This window comes from Brachycentrus maculatus, unplaced genomic scaffold, assembly GCF_059751285.1.
Source record: "Brachycentrus maculatus isolate JH-2025_06_01 unplaced genomic scaffold, ASM5975128v1 h1tg000076l, whole genome shotgun sequence".
NCBI lineage: Eukaryota > Metazoa > Arthropoda > Insecta > Trichoptera > Brachycentridae > Brachycentrus > Brachycentrus maculatus.
In genome coordinates this window covers 180,060-201,160 of record NW_028280830.1, presented here as the reverse complement: position 1 = coordinate 201,160, position 21,101 = coordinate 180,060, and the positions used below count along the sequence as shown (strand labels likewise).

Genomic DNA, 21,101 nt, shown 5'->3' with positions numbered 1-21,101 from the left:
AGAAGGCTGAAGTAAGTAAGTATAATGCACTCGGATGTTGCGAGTGCATTAGGTACAGGAGTTGTTCCTCGAACGATTGCCAGTGACCGCTAATGTCACTTTTACGAGGTGGCAGGCGATACGGAAAGGGAACACCCCTCGGCTGGCCGATAACATGCAAAGCCCGGGAAAATATATAAACAGAGAATTTCAATATTATAGGTAACTGAAATTAAGATGAAACATAAAAATTTTAAACAAAAAAAGTTGGAAGTCTGAGTATCATATCAAGTTAAGACAACTATAATATTAAATATCATATATCGCTCGCTCCTTTCAATAATGTTATATATCAAAAATTGGCAATTTTCAGTTGTGCATGTTTTCGGAATGCCCAGAAAATGTACTATATCCCAGCAAAAGCGGCATATTTTTGGCCTAATGTTTACCCGCTACAGGGCAGAAAGAGATGTTTTTGCATTTGAAGAAAATGTATTGTTTACTAAATTTTTTAAATATACTAAATATTTTTCAAATGGAGAAAAAACATTCAGATTTTACCTTAAACGATCTGGTGCACAGTAAAAAGTTCAATAAGTGGCTAGATATTTATTTTTAATATGTTTTATTACATTATTAAACTTAAAACAATCTCCTAAAAAATCAAGTTTTTTATATATGACTTTGTTGAAAGGAGTAAGCGATATGAGGTGTCTGAGAAAAAATAATATCGTCATGACTTGCTCCAAATGACTTCACAGAAAAGATCAACCCCTGTGCTAATTCTAAGTCTTATGCTTACGGAGTGGGTCTCGTACATATAAATCATAAGAACAGAAATATTAATTATCTTTTAATTTTAAAAAAAGTTATTTATGTAAATATATAATATTGAATTCCTATGTTATATTCTGGTAGTCTATTATAATTATATCATACAAACTAAGTTACAAAACAATTAAAAATAAATAATTATTAAGTGCCGAGATTAATTTGTCTGAGGAAATTATCGAGGATATTAGTAATGACATAAGTCTGACCTCTCAAGATAGTCATCCCACGCATACACAAGTCGGTAATAAAATGCAGTGCTTCCTTAGATTAAAGAAGTAATGTTTTTTTTTTATTATTTATTCTATTAGACACTGAATTATTTACCCTACGGATGATACACCAATATCATAGGTATCACATTTATATGAAAAAAGATGGAAGTCTGAGCGTCCCAGGGCTTACGACCTAGCACTTGGCTGCTGGGTATATGAAAGAACTAAGCATCAAGGTGATCACTTAAGCCAGCCAAATGCCAGGTAGTAAGCGCCTGGGATGCTTAGACTTCGATTTTTTTTTCATACTAACCCATCGGCCTATCAGCCGCCAACCGTTAGCGGTAGGTATGTTTTTACATTTGCAAATCAGCCGCCGTTTAAACCACGCCCCCATTCGTTGTAGTTCATATTATAAAGATACTCTCGTGTGATATCTACAAATCAGTAAAGAAAGCTTTTTGTAATGCATTATTTCTTATAATTTTAATACAAATTTATTGACAACACTTGACCAAAGATGTCCCCAGTAAGGATAGAATTATCCTTTTGATTGAAATATCAACTAAAATCAGTGAGAAATCAAAATTTTACATCCCAGGAGTAATATTTTATTGAGTTATTTTTTCATGTTAATTTATCACATTTCTGATCTAGACACACGATTAAATACGTGCATAATAGTTATTTGTACCATATTTATTGGTAAAACAGTAAAAGTTATAATTTAATGAGATAGTTTATTATTATAACTCGGTTGAATTTGAATTTCGTTCGCCACAGCCACGCGCGCGGCGTGGCTGTGGCGTGTCATTGGTCGGCTGTTGGACCGCGCACTAAACATCAAATGTATAGTGCGCGGTACTTTTTTCTGCATTAAAGATTATTTCTATGTTTGTTCTCGTTTTATCAGGTGCAAAATATTAGCGTCCCCTTGTTTGACAACCCGTATCACCTGCCCTCCAGGCGGTGCAACTTTCTTACTTGCGGGGATACATTCAATTAGTGTCTTTATATACATGTTTTGAAAAAAAACTGATGCGGATGGGTTAAAAAAAAACAGATGTTTCACCCCAAGTTAAAGCACCTATCGTCATGCGCTACCTAAAGAAGTAATATTTTATTCCTGTTCAGACAAATATTCATAGCCAACAAAAGTCATGTGATCCTTTTCAACCTTTAGCGTAGGCACTATACTTTTTGCATTTCTTCTTCTAACCCTTATCCGCACTCAATGGTGTATAGGGCACTGCATTGTAATGACAGTGTAATCTTGATTGTTACTTGGATTAAGGCACTCCTGCGCTGCAGGAACCAATCCAGGGTAATATTAAATAAATATTAGAGTGTAAAACCACTCATATTTATTTTCACCCCCCACCTGGGAATCGAACCCGGGAACTCCATCATGGTTGCCAAACACGCTAACCATTGCACCACGGAGACATACAACATTTTTACATTCTGCAAAACCAGATCCAGAACTGTTACTATTCCCTTATTTTAAGTTTTTATGTTATGGATTGAAAAATGAAACTAGAGTGTTTATTTTGTGTGAACGTAGGACAATGCGTTGAGCGGTTATGTCTGATTCCAAGTACAAGGTTTACCCTTGATGTTGCTCATTGAGAGAATTGATTGTTTCAAGTACTTGGGGTGTACATAACGAAAAAATGGCAGCATTCATAAAGGGCTGCGTTTAGTGTTTGCGGGCACCACATTCAACAATATGAAGACCGTCTAGAGATTGGATTTGTGCTCGGTGAAGACCAAATGCCACCTATATAATGACTGCATTGCTCCTATTCTCTTATACGGTTGTGAAACATGGCACATTACAAGGGCCCAGAGCAACCGTATACTCAGTTTTGAAGATAAATGCATGTGAAGAATTTTAGGCGTGCGGTGGTTTTACTTCATGGGGAATAAGGAAATATGACATAAGACGCAGAAACCTATGGTCACAAATGTCGCCAAGAAAAGGTTATTTCGTTGGATAGGCATGCCTCCCGAGAGCCTTAATCAAGCTTGCCTCTTTTACAAGGTATCAGGTTCCCAGCACCCAAGACGTCCGCTGCTGACAATCCATCAGCAGTTTTCGTCTGAACTTCGAGACGCAGACCTCACTTGAAAATGCAAGGGAGCTGGTGGCCAACAGAAGAACCTGAAGGTATTTTGTGATGGACTCCATATGCTCCACATAGGAAAGGAATATGGCCAGGAAGAATATGTATGACTGCATGTAAAAGATGTTTAAATTCCAAAAAAATAGCATGTGCTTTACCATAGTACAAGGAGTGTGTACGCTAATTCTGAATAAAGTACTAAATAAATAAATTAATAATCTTAATATGTTTCACTGTTTTGAATAAAAAATTTGATCATAATGTATGGTATTGACCTATTTGAACATTTTAATAATTAATATGTGTAACTCTCCTTCACACTGATGGAACAAGTAGGTACTTTAAAATCAATATGGAGTTCATTTTATTATGCATGGAAGTGAAGACTGCATCGCCTATTTAGTATATAATTATGTGTTACATGTTTTATTTTTTAGAGTAAAATGTTTTTTTTTTCATTTTAATATTGATAAAACTAATGTTCTTACTCATTGTACCTAGCCTTGAAAAAAAATTACCCACTAACAAAATTGCAACAATTATTTATTATTTTCACAAAAACATGATATAATATACAGTAATTTTTTTTTTTTAAACTTGCTATTTAACAAATAATGTATACTTAAGGACAATTCAATTACCTCCAATCATGTAAAAAACATGCGAGTTACGATATTTGCATACGCGTAGGTAGTTTCTGACACTAGAAAACACGAACTCAATGCCGCAAATTCTATTCCCAAAAGGGCGTGCAAATGTAAAACCAACTATCGGAAATACTAAAATCTAAACGTTAAATGCTTAACTGGATCCCAGATATCAAGTAAATAAAGCGGCACGACGCTTATCAATCTTGACAAAGTTATCGGCCGCTCATTAAACACCTCAAAATTCTGAAAAAACGCATGTTGAACCTAAAATTCGGAACAAAATTTAAGACATTTCCACTGAAAATAAGTTCTGGAACCCGAGCATAGCAACACAAGAAATGACACTCTTGTTTTTAATGCTAAACAAAACATCTGCAGGTGAAATTCCATGTCAAAATTGTCAATGCACCAAAAAAAAAATACGCCGAACGGCAACAATATTATTTCATATACCACACAAAATAATTATAATTTAAACTTACGGGTTGCCTCCGAAGCCTGCGAGCTATCTCCGTTCAACATAATGAGTTTTCAAAAGATGTTAATTTATTTATCACAAATGTGCAGTCGCATCTGACAACGACGAACTACCGACAAACGCCGAATTTATTGTGAAATCGTGAATGCAGGTATTGCACAACTCGTCATAGGTAAAAATAGATTTCAAAACAAGTGAAGCTAACTTCAAGTTGTTCAATTAAGACACCATTTGGATTTGTCAACACACCAATGAAACTCGGCCATTTTTAATCCAGATAGTGTGTATTAAAATGTAGGACATTGGGAAGGATTGACAACATACAGAAATAAAATAAATATTGTCAGTAATTTATTTTTTTAAAGTTTATTTGACATTTTCTAATAAATAAGTAAGCATAAAAATACAAAATCATTCAAATTTTTTTATTCAACGGACGGTTTGAGACATATGGAGCGGAGTAAGCATTAATTCGAAAGTCGCATCTTTTAAATTTGCGCCTCTTAAGTTGGCTTCATGCAAGTCACTGCCAGAAAGATCACAGTTCTGCAAGAATAAAAAGGCGGTAATTTTTAAATACATCACAGTTCTCAATTTAACGTTATATTTTTGCGCATAAAAAATGACGGTCATTGAAGGGTCCTTATATTTAAACCCAATATGGAAGTTGACACAATATTATCACCGAATGCCGGGGGCATGCAGTGAAAAAAAATAAAATGAAAATATTTATGTTTTTCACTTTGCAGAGGTATAAATGGCACAAAATAAAGCACACATTCAAAACTCAACAGTAGTGTTATGGCAGTTTTAGTAGTTACAAATGAACCAAGTTACTATGAAAACAACCATTTTGTCATCATTTGTAGTCAACTATTTTTATGTAATTAATCTTTTGTATAAGGTTCGTATTTAATTCTAATAGTAGCCCGGGTGATTAGCAAGCAGACCAAGTCACTAAACAAACTCACAATATGTAGATTGCGCATATCAAAAGGGATAGGTTGCTTATATGATGGGTTTGCACAAACATATGTTTTCTAGTCCCTTTTTACTTTTATGTATGACCAATAATGCTTTTTACTGGACTGGTCACAGACAATAAAGTTCAGTAGTAGATATTTTTATCCGCAAATTATTTATTTGGCAGTATAAATAATAATAAAAAATACAAAAAAAACTAGAGGTAAAATAACTTAAAATTTTAAAAAAATACTTATTTGGCAGTATAAATAATTTAAAAAAATAAAAACAAACTAGAGGTAAAATAACTGTGAACAGACTGTATCTTGGATTTCTGAATTACACATGTGATTATATTTAGAGTAAGGGGTTGGTGGTGTAACCTCCTTGAATATAAACATGATTCATTCCGATGTACATAATTCCAAAAATATTGAGCCAAATTTGCATGGTGGATAATAGAGATGGGTAAATGAGGTGTACACAAAAATCTTTCTTCATGAACACTCCTGGTGGGTAGGTACTTGTTATTTTTAAATACTAATTTGAAAATATTGTTGTTACAAACCTCCAAATCGGCCCCAGCCAATACTGCGGCTCGTAGATCACAGTTTTGTAAATTTGCATTTTTCAGTGTGGCCACACGCAAATTCACACCGGCCATATTACTGCCCTCCATATCAGCTCCTGTAAATAATTTTTATTTATTGAATCCTTTAATTTTAAATTTTATTCTTATTTATTAATATTATATGGGAACCGCAAGAGATAAACCAATCAGATTGTGTTTTTCATGACATCACCAGTGCACTTGTGTAAAATTGATATTTTATACCTACTCACCAAAAATTGTACACAATAATACCTTTTAAATTAACACCTTCCAAAACAGCTTTAATACCCAAAGGGTCTTCTAAATTACAGCTTCTTAAAATGGCTCCTAGAAAAATAAAAAGAATTGCAGTTTTCATGTATTTATTTTTTAATTTTACATGAATTCCTGGAGGGGTTTACAAATATATTAGAAGAAGAAAAAAACATGGCGAATACGTGAAAAAATAAAGAGGAGAGGATAACAAAAGGAAAATATGATGAACTTAAATGAAATTATAAATTTGAAATACTTGGAAGTGGATAAGTCAGAAGTCAGAATAATCGGTGGGGATGGGAAAAAATGTGGAAAAGGTGAAGAATTTTTGCAAAGACAGAGTGGTGTGGGGTTCTATTCTCTCGGTATACTTCTTCAAAAAGGGACATGATGGTTAATTAGTAAAAATACCTGTCACCTGTTACAATTTTCACCTGTATGGATAGATTTTTTTTAATATGCATATGTATTCGAAAGCAAAGTTGTGTTAAAATATTTAACAAAGTTGTGTTATAAATTTTGAACAAACTCAAATTTACATTTTCATTTAAATAAATTTATAGAATTAGTTATGTACCTTCCATGTTAGCACATAAAGCTTTCACACTTAGAAGCTGTGCACCCTCCAAATTGGCAAACGATAGATCCGCTCTTTCTAAGCAACAATGGGAGAGATTTGCTCCAACCAAATTACATCTGGATAAGCAAGCATACTGAAAAAAAATTGATACTATTTACGACATTCACTTTGGATCAGACATCAAGCAGCATTATATTATATTATTTATTGATTCGGCATTACCTTTGTGGAATAACATGTTCATTATGACATGTCTCACTTTTTACCTGTAGATGAAAACATTTGTAGTTTTCGAAACAAGTCGTGTATAATACTTTTCTGTTTAATAAAACTCCATTTTTAATTAATGTTTTACTTAGTAAATACCACGATTTCTAAAAATCTACTGTGACACGTGTTTCGATGCATTCCACATCATTCTCAAACACTGTGTATGTTGTTTGTTTCATACGGTGTTAGTTTCATACGGTGTTTGTTTCATACGGTGTTTATTTCATACGGTGTTTGTTTCATACGGTGTTTGTTTCATACGGTGTTTGTTTCATACGGTGTTTTATACATTGTTTGTTTCATACGATGTTTGAAAATGATGTGGAATGCATCAAAACACGTGTCACAGTAGATTTAAGAAATAGTGGTATTTACTAAGTAAAATACTAATTAAAAATGGATAGATTTTACCACAAAGTGACTGCCGAATCAATTAATGAAATAAAACTCATTAAGTGGTATTGTACATGTTAATTTTCGTTTAAAATGGGCATTATATTAACCTGAAAATTTATTGTAAAGTCGATACAACGATAAAATTTTTACAATAAACGAAAATTTATTGTCAAGTCGATAAAGTAGATCGAGGAAGTCCCAATTATCATGTCCTCTTATTGTTATTTTGTTGTTCATTTTTTTTATCTAAAGTTGACTTTTCTTAAAATCCATTATCATACGTGTTTTAATGACTTCCGCATCAATTTCAAGCACTATGATGCGGAATGCTTCAAAACACGTACCACAATACATTTTAGAAAATAGTGGTATTTACCAAATGAAATTCAAATTAAAAATGGATAGACGTTACCACAAAATAACTGCTGAATCAATAATTTTTTTTGATTAACAGAATTTGAATTATAAGTTGAAATTCAACATTGTTGTACATTCTTCCTTTAGACTAATTTTTATTTAAATTGAGTACAGCTTACAAAAAAAGGACAATGTCCTTTGCCCGCCTCTTTTGATAATGGGCATTTCCCAGTATTCTACAGACACACAACTTTAGACACTCATCTTTTACCGGTTTTACATCAAATTGATGTATTATAATTACCTTGAAATTAATGTTCCTTAAATCTAGCCTGTTTAAGTCAGCACCAGCTAAATTGACACCTTGAAATCGGAGGTCATCATTTGTGGTCGTCAATACAAGACCTTTTATAACTTCTTGACGGGTGAGAGGGGCATTGTCTGTAGTCTTTGCTACCTCATTCTGTATATGTCTTTCTAACTGCGGCACCATTGATTCAATTCCTGAAAAAAGAGTAATCATGTCTATTATTTATTTATTAAAAATCATTACTTAATGTGTATTAATTCCTTGTAATAATATTTGTTGGATCAGTTTCTAAAATATTCATAAAAGTATTACACAGGTGTCAAAATTCTCTTACATCTTGCAACACCAAAGTGTCTAGAACGAATTCAATTTAAATTGTGCTAGATAATGTTTGAATCCTTATACTAAATGGCCCCAAAATATATTTTGGACTTGTGTATGTTAGAGAGTATTAAATTTAGATAATCCACACTTAGGCCAACTTCTGAGTCAAGCGGAGGAAAACTCTCAATTATAACGCCAACCCTGCGCCAAGTTTGAGTTTGAGCCTTTGTAGTGGCAGACTCTGCTGCATGGAACTTTTTGCCTACTAATTTGAAGATTATGCAGAATCCCAATCAGTTACTATCTTAGTTTATATTAAGCTACCTAGTCGCCTAGTGCTTTTTTTTGTGGGAAATGGATATAATTTATGTCAAAACGTTACCTATCAGGTGATTTATTTTTAAGAATAAGCCAGCATAAAGAAATATACAGATAAAAACCCTAGATTACTCACAGTAATCAAAATAAAACTACAAGAAATTGAAAAAACAGAAAATTTAGACTAGTAAGAACCATCTAAATAGACATTTAAAAGTATGTAGAAAAATCTTTAGTAACTAAATAAAAAGTAAATTAAAATGGAAGAAAATAGTTGCTATTGATAATGCTTCAGTTTTATATTCTATTGATTTGGAGACATTCTTTTGATGTCTGAGATTGAAAAATCATCAGAAAGTATAAAATATTGTGTCGGGTTGTCGTCCCGTGGTTAGTGTCGCGGCCTCTTAAGTTAAAGTTTCTCGGTTCGAATCCACTCTACCACAATTTGATACCTATTTCTAATAATGAGTCGCTTAGGCTCACAGAAATAGTATGAATTTTAAATATTTGTGTAAATAATAAAAACACAAATATTTCTCTTTTTTAAAAAAAATCATCACATTATTAGAAGAAAATGAAACTTTCATAGTATTAAAATGTACTTACAAATCTGCAGTGACACGAAAATGAGCCGCACAGCAAATGCATCAAGAGACCTCTGTCTGCAGTTATAGATTTATTTTTATTGTGAACAATGCATATCTTGCCGAAAGCTATGAGTTGAGAAAAAATATACAAAAGAGAACATATAACATACCATAAAATTTTGCCTCTTCGAGTATTCCTTGAGGGTTTACTCCACTGTCAATAATAATTTGACCATTTCGAAGGTAGTTCAAGATTGGTTCAAAATACATAGGACTTCTGTCAATCAAAAAAGCTCCAGTTGAATCTTTTGCACTGGGAGTCATAAAGAACTTGTCATTTTCTTCGGCGAACATCCTCGCTAACATGGAAAACGGCTCTTTTTCTGTAATATTCGATTTTGAAGTTGTAAAATGTTTTCCTCCTACATTCAACGTAATCCAGCCATTTGAGCAATCAGAAGTACCCCCAAGAAAATTTTCACCGGCAGAAATATATAACACATCATTGTCTCGAATCAGTTCTATGTCGTCTATCTCTCCGCCCGATGATAAATATATTCTTTTAGCTGTAATTTTCAATTTTTCTCCAGTAGATATTAAAAAATCGTCGAAGGAATCACACAGAGCGACAACTTTTCCATTGGACTGTGAACCATTACGATAAATTGTTACTCTTTTCATATTATTAAACTGAAGTTGTGCCCTATATTCCTAATGACAAAGACGTCATAACAAAACGAAAACGTCAATTTGACGTTTATAAATCATAGACGAAACACGTAAATATAAAAACCATAAACATATATTTTTAGTGTGTCTAATTTATGAAGGTAGGTACTGAGTTGTGTGTACTATTTTTTGTATTTTTTTTTATCACGTTTTATTTTTACCAAAGTCTGAAAAAACAAATATTTTTAACAGTACGAAGAATGCAATTTAGGAAAATATAGCTGGACAATAGTAAAATGCAGCTCTCCAAATATGTTATTTCGAATTCACTTTTTTAAATTGTGTCATTTTTTATCACAGAGCCCATACGTAGGACGGCTTATGTGTACTCATGTGTATTTTATCTATTTTAAATTTAACCATAAAACCTAGTAATATTCACGTATTACAATTTTGGAATCTAATAAAATAGCTCTTTTTTGTAAAATTTCAAATCTTTATCAGCTAAAGTGAGTGTTTTTTTTTTATTTATTATTATTTGAATAGGTCTCTTACTCTCTAGGGTGGTGACCGACCGGACCGTAACATCGCTCGCGGCGAGCATCAGCGAGCATCCGAAACTATGGATAGAGCGCTCGGCTCACTGTTTTGATTGCCTGAATGCTCGCATCGTAACGTGTTACGTTACGACGAAATGACTACGGTCAGTCTCCACCTTTAGGTGCACAAAACCATATATTTTATCAAACTTTACACACATACAACGAAATTAGAAATGAACGTGCGTTTAAGTTAAAATCAATGCAAGAACGTGTGCACGTGAGCATCGCCCCAATGACTAAATGAATTGTTTTTGAAATCCCAAATTAAGATAAAATAAATATTTAATAATGGGCAGAATTAAAACAGACAAAGCTTAATTGTCAGATTTGTTAAGGCCCAGACTTCCACATTCCCTTTTTAAAAAAATGCTTTTATCTCCGTTGACATAACAGATATACATATAAAAATTAAGTTTTTTTTTTAAATTTTTTGTACACAAACGATTGATAATAAAATTTTAAGTATGATTGTGTACTTTACAGAGATCGGGTATTTAATTCCAATGGAAAGATACACGTCAACAATACAGTGTATTTTTTTTACAAATAACTATTTATTTTTCTTATTCTTACCCTCATCCGCACCCAATGACGCATAGGACACTGCATCAAATTGACGCAATGTTATGTTGATCGTTAATTATATAATGGCAAGGCGATCAGTTGAAGGATTCTGATACCAGTCCAGGGTAATATAAAAAAACATAATGGTGATACAACACTTAATGGTATTTTTATCCCCCTGGGAATAGAACCCGGAACCTCCAGCATGGTAACTTATATGAAGGTGGACATATTTATTTACGTAACATGAAATTACTGACAAAGCAAATCGACGACGGACTTCAAAATGCTAAAATTTTTAGAAATAATATAGCAGAATGTTAAAATTGTCTACAATATGAGGTAAATGCCTAATCTTTCCGTTGCAATTTTCCCCCAGATTGGCGTACATTTCAATTAATCATTTTTACACCTACGCCCAAAATTTCTGAGTTTTACTCTAAAATATTCGTTTCAGTAAATAGTAGCTACGAATTCATAAATATCAGCGTGCATTAAACGGACAGACATATTTAACATTAATTTGTTTAGAATGGTACACAAATCTTGAAATAAACCCCTGAGGACTGCATTCCAAGAACATAATAAATGTGAATGTATCTTGTTTTAAACATAGGGATTTGTCTAATGTATATTTAAGAGAATTTATTTGTCCGCCTCCGTAGTGTAATGGTCAGCATGCTCGCCTACCGTTCTGGAGGTCCCGGGTTCGATTCCCAGGGGGGTTCAATAAATATAAGTGATTTTTTCACTCTAATATTTATTCAATACTACACTGGACTGGTACCTGAAGTGGAGGGCTGATCACCTTTCCTTCATGTGTAATCAATCGAGATAACACTGCGTTTATGTGAAGCAGTGCCCTATGCATCATTGGGGTGCGGATAAGGGTTTTAAAAAAAAATAATTTAAGAGATAAGTCCAGTGTTTGAATTAAAAGATATTTGTTTCACGCGAGGATTTTTTCAGAACAGAAGTGATTATAAGTGACCTGATTATAAAAATCCATTATAAATACAAACTTTAAAAATATATATAATTTCGATATGAAAAATAATTTACAACATTTTGAGTGTGTCCAAATACTTGTTCACAAAATCTGGATTATCTCCAATTACAGGAGTTATTTTCATATTATTTTTGACATCTCATCAAAGATGAAGAAGAATATGGATATTTCATATTCTTCTTCATCTTTGATGAGAAGTCAAAAATAATATGAAAATAACTCCTGTAATTGTAGATAATCCAGATTTTGTGAACAAGTATTTGGACACACTCAAAATGTTGTATTTAAGAGATTAGTCCAGTGTTTGAATTAAAAGATATGTTCACGCGAGGATTTTTTCAGAACAGAAGTGATTATAAGTGACCTGATTATAAAAATCCATTATAAATACAAACTTTAAAAAAATATATAATTTCGATATGAAAAATGATATCAGATTCAGAGGAGGTGACCAGTCATGTGTTCTTCAATAATGTTTTCAATCTGTTTCCGGCGGAGGTATAAGGTCAAATAAAGATATGGACCAAAGGCGAAATAAAGAAATGGGTAAATGACCAAGGGTTAATATTGTAAAAATTGTAAAATAGATTTCTTTTTTCTTTTTTTTTTCTTTTTGATGTGTGTATTGTATTAAATTTATAAAAATATTTAAAAAAAAGGATTTAAAAAGAACTTTATCGAAAAGACACATAATGTGACTTGGTGGGTCTGAATAAAAAAATAAATAATTATGTAGGTATATAAATGTATAAATGTATGTATACATATATGTACATTTGTGCAAGTATATGCAGGTATGTGTTTATTTAACTTGGGAAGATGCAAGGGAGCTGGCAGCCGAAAGAAGAACCTGGAGCGTTTGTGGTCTACATTTGCTTCACATAGGGAGTGGTTATAGATATTTATCAAAGTGATTTAAGTGATTTAATTAAAGTCCAGGTTTAAATATTTTATTGTAAAACCTTTATACTGTAAATTATTATTGTATCTCTTGTAGGTATGTAATGTATATAATAATAAAATAATAAAAAAATATATTGACATGTTGGTTTTTCGGCTCAACACAGGCCATGCCTTAAAAGCCGTAATACATTTAGTAAATGTATCTATGAAATAAATATGTATCTTTGAATGTACCGATGTGGCAAGGAGTCTATATTCCTATTGACTGAGTATAAAAAATACGGGTTACTGTTAGGTACTCCGCCTCTGTAGTAGTAAGGGCGTTTAGTTACCAAGCTGGAGGTCCTAGGTTCGATTTTCATGGAAGGTCAAAATAATTGTGAGTAATTTTTCACTATAATATATATTCAATATTTCCCACAACTGGTACCTGAAGCGCAGGACTACTCACCGTGCCGGCATGTAATAAACGATCGAATTAACTATTTTTACTATTAATTTATTTGGTTTTAACTAAGTGGGAAAACACGATGATTTTTTTTTATGTAAAAAAGTCAAGTTTCGAGAACTACAGATGTCCTCATTAACAGGTTTAAATACAAACTGTCTCTATCACCTGTTGATAAGAATACATGTATGTAGTTTCGGAACTAGTCGTGTTTACATTGAATAACTCAAAAAATAATAAAAATAAAAAAGTCGTCGTTTACAATTGTTTCATTTTTATATTTCAATTAACAATACATCAATTTGATCCAATGCACTATTGGGTCCCGAAAAAGCTCTCTGGACTTGCATACGTTGTACTAAAAGATAATATTATCATTTCATTTCAAGTCTATTTCTTGGGATAGTTTAATAAAATATTCGAGAATGTTTCAGTGAAAAAAGTTAGCCTTTCACAAATCTCGGTTGCTCTCCGATAGTAAAAATTTCTCCTTCGGGTGAATTCGGTAAACATCGGGAAACATTGCAGATTTTCAGAGCGACAGAAAGTCGCCAATGTCATGCTTACATATGTAATGTGTATGGGAAACAGAAGTCGCCGGGCGGAACGAAAAAACACATGATTAATTGACACGAAAGCATTGTCATCACTCAACAAGTCGAGAGTTTATAGAATCCGTCAGTAAAAGTGTAAAGCGTATAAAATATCAGTGGATATATGAAAAATATAAATGGCACGTGTATTATGAGAATGTGTTGCTTTTCTTCATTATTTTTATACTTAAATAAGCAAGAAGAACGTTTAAATAAAATAAAAACAATGTAATTATAAAATAGTGCCTTTTCTATAAAATATTTTATGAAAAAAGTGCAGTTTCAATATAATTTTTGTGAATACTCGTATAATCCATGTGCAGGTAAACAATTTAAACAGTAACTCAAATAATAATAATAAGATAATTATTTTGTCTTTTCAAGTATTTTATCTTTTCGTATGTATTTGAAAAAATACACATTTTTTTTATGTAAAAAACAAAACCTAAAAAACGCTTTTATAAGACGTATTTTCGAACTTTACAAGTATTCTAACTAGCTTTAATTATATTATTAAAAATATATATTTCAGTAAATTAAAACAAAGATAAGAAATAACGATTGAATATTAATAAAACATTCGGAAAAACAGATTCAGAAAAATTCAAACTGAGATTTTTTATTAATGATTTTTGTGTGGATGTTGATTTGTAAGGCTTGTCATAATTTCAATAGGTTTTGTTAGAGGAGGTCTAGTTAAGTTAGGTTAGGTTAGGATAGGTAAAGTAACGGTAGGATTTTTTTTTTTTAATTTCAATTTGATTTAATTAAATCTACTGAAATACAATAAAAACATTGACGATAACAAGTAGATATTGGATACGCATAACAATTAAAAAAAAATATATAATTTCATACTAGTATTTTTCTGTTATCAGGAGACATTCAAGACTGTTTTATTTTTATTTGTAAAACATTTTTTTCAAACGTATTTCGACCTTTCGTTCCATAGTCAGCTAGTTTTTATCATTTTATTTGATGGGATTGAAATGTTCGACATATTAAGATAATAAATCATCATTTTTAAATGAATATAGGTCAGATAATTTAAATGCACAGTCACACTATTATCAAAATAATATGAAAAGTTAAAACGATTTATGATTTTATAACCAAAAAAATTGCTGTTTATCTTTATTTATCTTACTTATAGAATAGAAAATACATTGGACACAATTTATAAAATACTGCAAAGTTAGGTGCTGTAATAAATTGTCATTAAAAAGCTCGTTAAACGTAACGCATGATGACTCCTTTCGCTAACGGTTTTTAATACATGTCGCTCACTCCTTTCAAAAACGTCATATATCAAAAATCGACGATTTTCAGTTGACAATCCCAGCAAAAGCGACATATTTTTAACTTTATACTCACCCGCTACAGGGCAGAAAGTGCTGTTTTTGCATTTTGAAGAAAAGGTATTGTTTAATTATTTTTTTGAAATAAACTAAATATTTTTCAATTGGAGAAAAAACATTCAGGTTTTGCCTAAAGAGATCTGTAGCACAGTAAAAAGTTCAATAAGTGGATTGATATTTATTTTATATACATTTTATTATATTTTAACACATTAAAAATGATCTTATGAAAAATCAAGTTTTTTGATATATGACGTTGTTCAAAGGAGTGAGCGAGGTGTGTTATTCGCTGGTACTTATGTATATAAAGAATATTGATGAGTTTAATCGGATGAGGGTAGAATACAGAAAATGAGAATAGACCTAATATATTATTTGGGATGAACTTAAAAATCGCCGTTGTAAAACTCTATATAGCCCTTATAACGGTGGCTGAAACGCCGGCAAAGAGGAGTTTCGAGCTAAGACACAAACCGGGATATTAAACCAGAAAAAGCAATAAGAATCTTATATGAGGTTCATTTCTAAGTCCATGTTTTAATACTGTGTCTGGTTCTCGTTCTGTATATACATACACAGGTACACATACATACATAGATGTTCAAACATGGTCCGTACTAAAATATTCAATGAGTAGGTTTTATGGTAGTATCAACATTTGAGATTTTCTATAAACCGATGTATTTTTATAATACATTCAACGACATCTTGATTTGAAAACCGGTTTTAAAATACCAGTGTCAAAAACGCACCAAGAGGTGTTTAGACATTCGTTGCTGTTTAAAAAAAATCGTAGCTGTTTAAAAAAATCGTACTAGTATATTAAATGTCAGTTTTTGAGTAGAATGGTCGGGTCTTTTAGGTCTATACCTATTTGTTGATCACAAAGTGAGTTCCGGTATGGTGTTTTAACTATATAATAAAAAAGTGTTTTATCTAAAATCGTTTGTATGTGTTTTTATCGACCATTTTTAATTGTTTTTACTGATTATATATGTATATTTTTTTTGAATATTACAGATGTCTCAATTTGAAATGTAACCTTCCATCTCCTTTCGTTTAAAAAGATAGATGTTACATGTCAAGTTGAGATACCTTTAATATTGATATATCATCCGTATGGTGAAAAATCTAGTGTCTGACTGGATATAGAGTAATAATAAAATGTTTAAAAAATTATTAATTTGATCACGATGAGTTATGACATTTCATCATTTATTCTGTTAATTTGGTATCTTTTCACAAAAAAAAAACTGTTTTATAATTTTCAAAATACAATACAAATATTATAAATAATATAAAAAGTAACTTTTTTTAAAAATAAATAATAATAAATTGTGGAAGAACTGTGCTTGATTGAAATTATTGATGGCTTATTCTGGAATAATAGTCTTTCTGCTGGTAAATTATAATTAAAAAAACTCGATACATTTCCACGATTTTATCTTCTGTCTTACTATATATCTTAGTCCACTTTCGTAGTGTAATGGTTACGGTGTTAAGCTACCGTTCTGGAGGTCCTGGGCTCAAATCTCAGGGGGAGGGTAAAAATAAAAATAAATGATTTTACAATTTAATATTCATATAATATTACCTTGGACTGGACCCTAAGCGCAGGAGTGGTCACCTTGCCTTCATGTAAGTAACGATCAAGATAACACTGGGTCAATACGATGCAGTGCCCTATGCACCATTGGGTGGGAATAAAGGTTAGGAAGAAGAAGAAGAATATTATATCGTACTGGAGTTGATCGTAACGTGGATTTATTTTTAATGGAGAATTGATCATTTAAGTATTGAATAATATGTATTATATTTAAATTTACCCTAATGCATGCAGAGCTATCCTTGTACAAGGCATTCCTTTATGTAAGTTTCGTTCTATCAACTCGATCATAAACCCCTTCGGCTAATTCACGAATTCTCAGATAAGTCTTGGGTTTTTTACCAAAACTTTTCTCCGCTCTGCAGGAGTTAGAATAATCGGCGTGCCATGAATGTGGAAGAGGCGAAGATTGTGTGCCAGGACAGATTGGTGTGGCGTTCTATTCACTCTACCTCTACGGAGAGTTAGTTTTTTTTTTTTTAAATTAAAATTCATAATACTGAATCGATCAAAACTTTTTATCAGAATTATTTTTGTTGATGTTGATATATTATAAATTTGATGTCACTTACCCTCCTGGAAAATTGTAAGGATCGCCGTAGGTCCTTCATTAGGAAAATCAAATCTTTGAATATTTATGAAAATAAAAAAAGGTAAATACAAAACGACTTGCTTATATTTACATAATCGTATTTTGTAGTTCAGACTACTGGCCTTCGTATATTATAATGTTTAACGCACATCAACATAAAAAGTCATTAGTGCATTACGTAAATTCGTAAAAGTTTATTTTTTGCCTCCGGGGAAGCCGTCAATGTCATGAAATATAAAAGCTTCATTCAAAGCTCATAAGAAAAATATAATATAAAGTTTCTGAGAATAAGTCAAAACAGAACATTTGTTTGATAAAACCATATTTCTATATAAATAGACAAAATGCGTTTCTAAAACTTTATAATTACTAATTCATTCAGTTTTGTGAATAAATATTACAATAACGGTACCCATATAATCTTCTAACCCTTGTCCGGACTAAATGGTGCATAGGGCACTACATCGTAATGATGCAGTATTTTTATTGATATCTCAACGTAGATGGAGAGGAATATGAAAGTTACATTCATCGTATAATTAATACGCCATTTTATGCATGAGATCTCGGCAGCATCTATGTGAGTCAGGTTTAGGTATTAACAGGGTCATAATCCCTGTAAATACTCGGATTTACAAAGATTTCATTGTCTTTGTTTTTACATATCGCTCATTCCTTTCAACAACGTCATTTATCAAAAAACTTGATTTTTCAGGAGATCGTTTTTAAAGTTTTGAAATATAATAAAATGTAGTTAAATAAATATGAAGCCACTTATTGAACTTTTTAATGTGCAACAGATCTTTTTAGCTAAAACCCTAATGTTTTTTTTCCATTTGAAAAATATTTAGTATATTTAAAAAAATAATAATTAAACAATACGTTTTCTTCAAAATGCAAAAACAGCACTTTCTGTCCTGTAGCGGGTAAATATTAAGTAAAAACATGCTACTTTTGCTGGGATATAGTACATTTTCTGGGCATCTGAAAACATGCACAACTGAAAATTTACGATTTTTGATATATGACGTTGTTGAAAGGAGTGAGCGATATGTCAAAATGTAAAAATAATTTAGCCATATAATTAAAGAGATATTCAGATTTGTGAGCACAGCATCCGGTCACTTATAAAGACGGTCATATGAAGCTTGTTTATGTTATATTACTATCATTTATTTCTTTAATTAATCAAAATATAATCTCGGCAAGTTGTCCAGTATCTACCCAAGTATTTCACGTTGAAGTAAATAATTATACGAACTACTTATTTATCATATGTCAGTCATAAATTATCTGGGCGATGTTTTATCTTTCACCGGGAGCTTTCATGATAATTATACCTTGTCTCTGTGGACACATTAACATACAAGTTTCATTAATTGTATAACCATTTATCAGATAATTTTCGCGCACATAGATTTTCATGATGGTTATCTGAAAAAATAATATTGGCTCGAAGAAAATGTCCTTGATCTGTCGAATTTTTAAGTAAAGTTTTATAATATTCATCAAAAAAATCCTACATCTTTAAAAATAGAAGGTATCTACATATATAAATTAAAATTTAAGTGTTATTTAAAAAAAATCTCAAATCTTCCCCAAGTTCCATACTCCCACTTCTAAAATCATTTAGTCATCTATCATGAAATATATTTATTCTTTCAACCAGGTTTCCTCTACAACATTCATCTATATATTGTAAATAAAACAGTAAATGTTAGTTGGTTCAAAATCTAAAATCTCCTGACATATTTAACCGGTTATTTTTAAATTACAGAATTTTTGCAACGACGTTTATTATGCACACATGTTATGGGTGAAAATATATATTACGAAACACTTGTTTTGATCGCAATTAATAGCAGCGCCATCTGATTAACGTAATAGAAACACACTCAATACTTAACCTAGTTAGTTGCAAATGGCAGACAGCTTGTTTCTTGACTATTTTTTTTCATTTATCATTCTTGGTTGAATTGTTGTATCATAGATTTTTTTGTATTTTAACTGCTTGTGAACATTGTGAAATTAAACAGACTAGAAATGTGTGTTTTCTTTATTTTTCATTTAACCAGACTGATCCACAGCAACTTGTAGCCTGGTACAGTTAATTCTTCTAACCCTTATCCGCACCAAATGGTGGTTATCTTGATTGTTACATACATGAATGCAAGGTGATCACTCCTGCACTCCAGAGACCAGTCCAGCGTAATTTTTCTAGATATATTAGCGCGTAAAATCACAAATATCAATTTTAAACACCCCCCATCTGGGAATCGAACCCGGGACCTCCAAAACGATAGCTAAACACGCTAACTATTACACCACGGAGGCGGACAAATTTAATATCAATAACGATTAAAAAATATTTTAATAATAGTATATTTATAAAAATTAGTTAGCGTGCTGGTAAGCGTGCTGAGTTACCATGCTGGAGGTCTCGGGTTCGATTCGCAAGAGGGTCAAAATAAATATTAGTGATTTTTTAGCTTAATATTTATTTAATATGACCCTGAACTGGTACCTGAGGCGGAAGGCTGATCACCTTTCCTTTGTGTATTTAATGATCAAGATAACACTGTTTCTATACGATGCAGTGCCCTATGCACCATTGGGTTCGGATAAAGGTTAGAAGAATATTTATAAATTTTATTGATGAACTTAATAGGAAATCATATTTTTTGGCTCTTTTGTTAGAAGCATTGACGCAAAACTGTATAAGATACTAAATCAAATTTAAATATCTGTAGTTGACGCGAAATGACTTTCGTAAAATAAACATATAAAATAAATCCACATATCTGTTTGTTTGGATTTAAATTTAATTGACTAATACTGTTTTTAAATCCCTTATTTCAAGAAAATTAATTTAAATATTTACACACGTACCATATGATTTTTTACTGTGTGGTAAAGAACATCAATGATTTAACAGCTCATAACTTTCAAATATTATCGATTCTAATTGATATTTTATTAATGATCAAGCTACCTTGTTTAAATCAAAATAAAATAAATTAACAAATATAATATCAGACACTCGTATCGATTAAAACATTTTAAATAAAAAACTCTGTGAAATAGTTATTTTTATAGGTCATTAAATTATATACCTCAAAGCAACTGATTCATTCATTGATTTCAATCCATTTTCAAATGTTTTTATCAATTTGCATATAAGATCTTTTTAAATATCACAAAAACGTTTAAAACCGTTAAAAAAATAGCTGACTAACAATAGCGCAGCTTCCCTGCAGGGGAAGGCAGAGAAAATAGAACGCTACCCCAATTTGACTTTGCAAACAATCTTTGCTTCACAACATTTTGAGTGTGTCCAAATACTTGTTCACAAAATCTGGATTATCTCCAATTACAGGAGTTATTTTCATATTATTTTTTGACATCTCATCAAAGATGAAGAAGAATATGGAAGTCTGGGCATTTACCGGGCTTACGACCGTCATAGGCTGGTTTGAGTGATCACTTTACACACGTGTAACAT

At 31.6% G+C, this 21,101-nt stretch overlaps 2 protein-coding genes across 2 annotated transcripts in view; both read right to left on the bottom strand.

The window, feature by feature from the left end:
- LOC148311107 (uncharacterized) overlaps nucleotides 1–4,414 on the bottom strand; it is a 34,952-nt gene extending 30,538 nt beyond the window's left edge. Inside the window, exon 1 of the mRNA XM_088257241.1 lies at nucleotides 4,284–4,414. Within this exon, the coding sequence (XP_088113367.1) occupies nucleotides 4,284–4,323 (40 nt within the window). The 5' untranslated portion in view covers nucleotides 4,324–4,414. The remainder of the gene's footprint in view (nucleotides 1–4,283) is intronic.
- A 205-nt stretch (nucleotides 4,415–4,619) lies between these two features.
- Nucleotides 4,620–10,014, bottom strand: LOC148311106 (BTB/POZ domain-containing protein KCTD9-like). The gene is made up of 6 exons (XM_088257231.1): nucleotides 9,426–10,014; nucleotides 8,018–8,217; nucleotides 6,688–6,823; nucleotides 6,108–6,182; nucleotides 5,811–5,929; nucleotides 4,620–4,825 (listed from the first exon to the last, which is right to left on the bottom strand). The coding sequence occupies exons 1-6, from the start codon at nucleotides 9,934–9,936 to the stop codon at nucleotides 4,709–4,711; spliced, it is 1,158 nt and encodes a 385-aa protein (XP_088113357.1). The 5' UTR covers nucleotides 9,937–10,014; the 3' UTR covers nucleotides 4,620–4,708.
- Nucleotides 10,015–21,101: the final 11,087 nt, after the last annotated feature.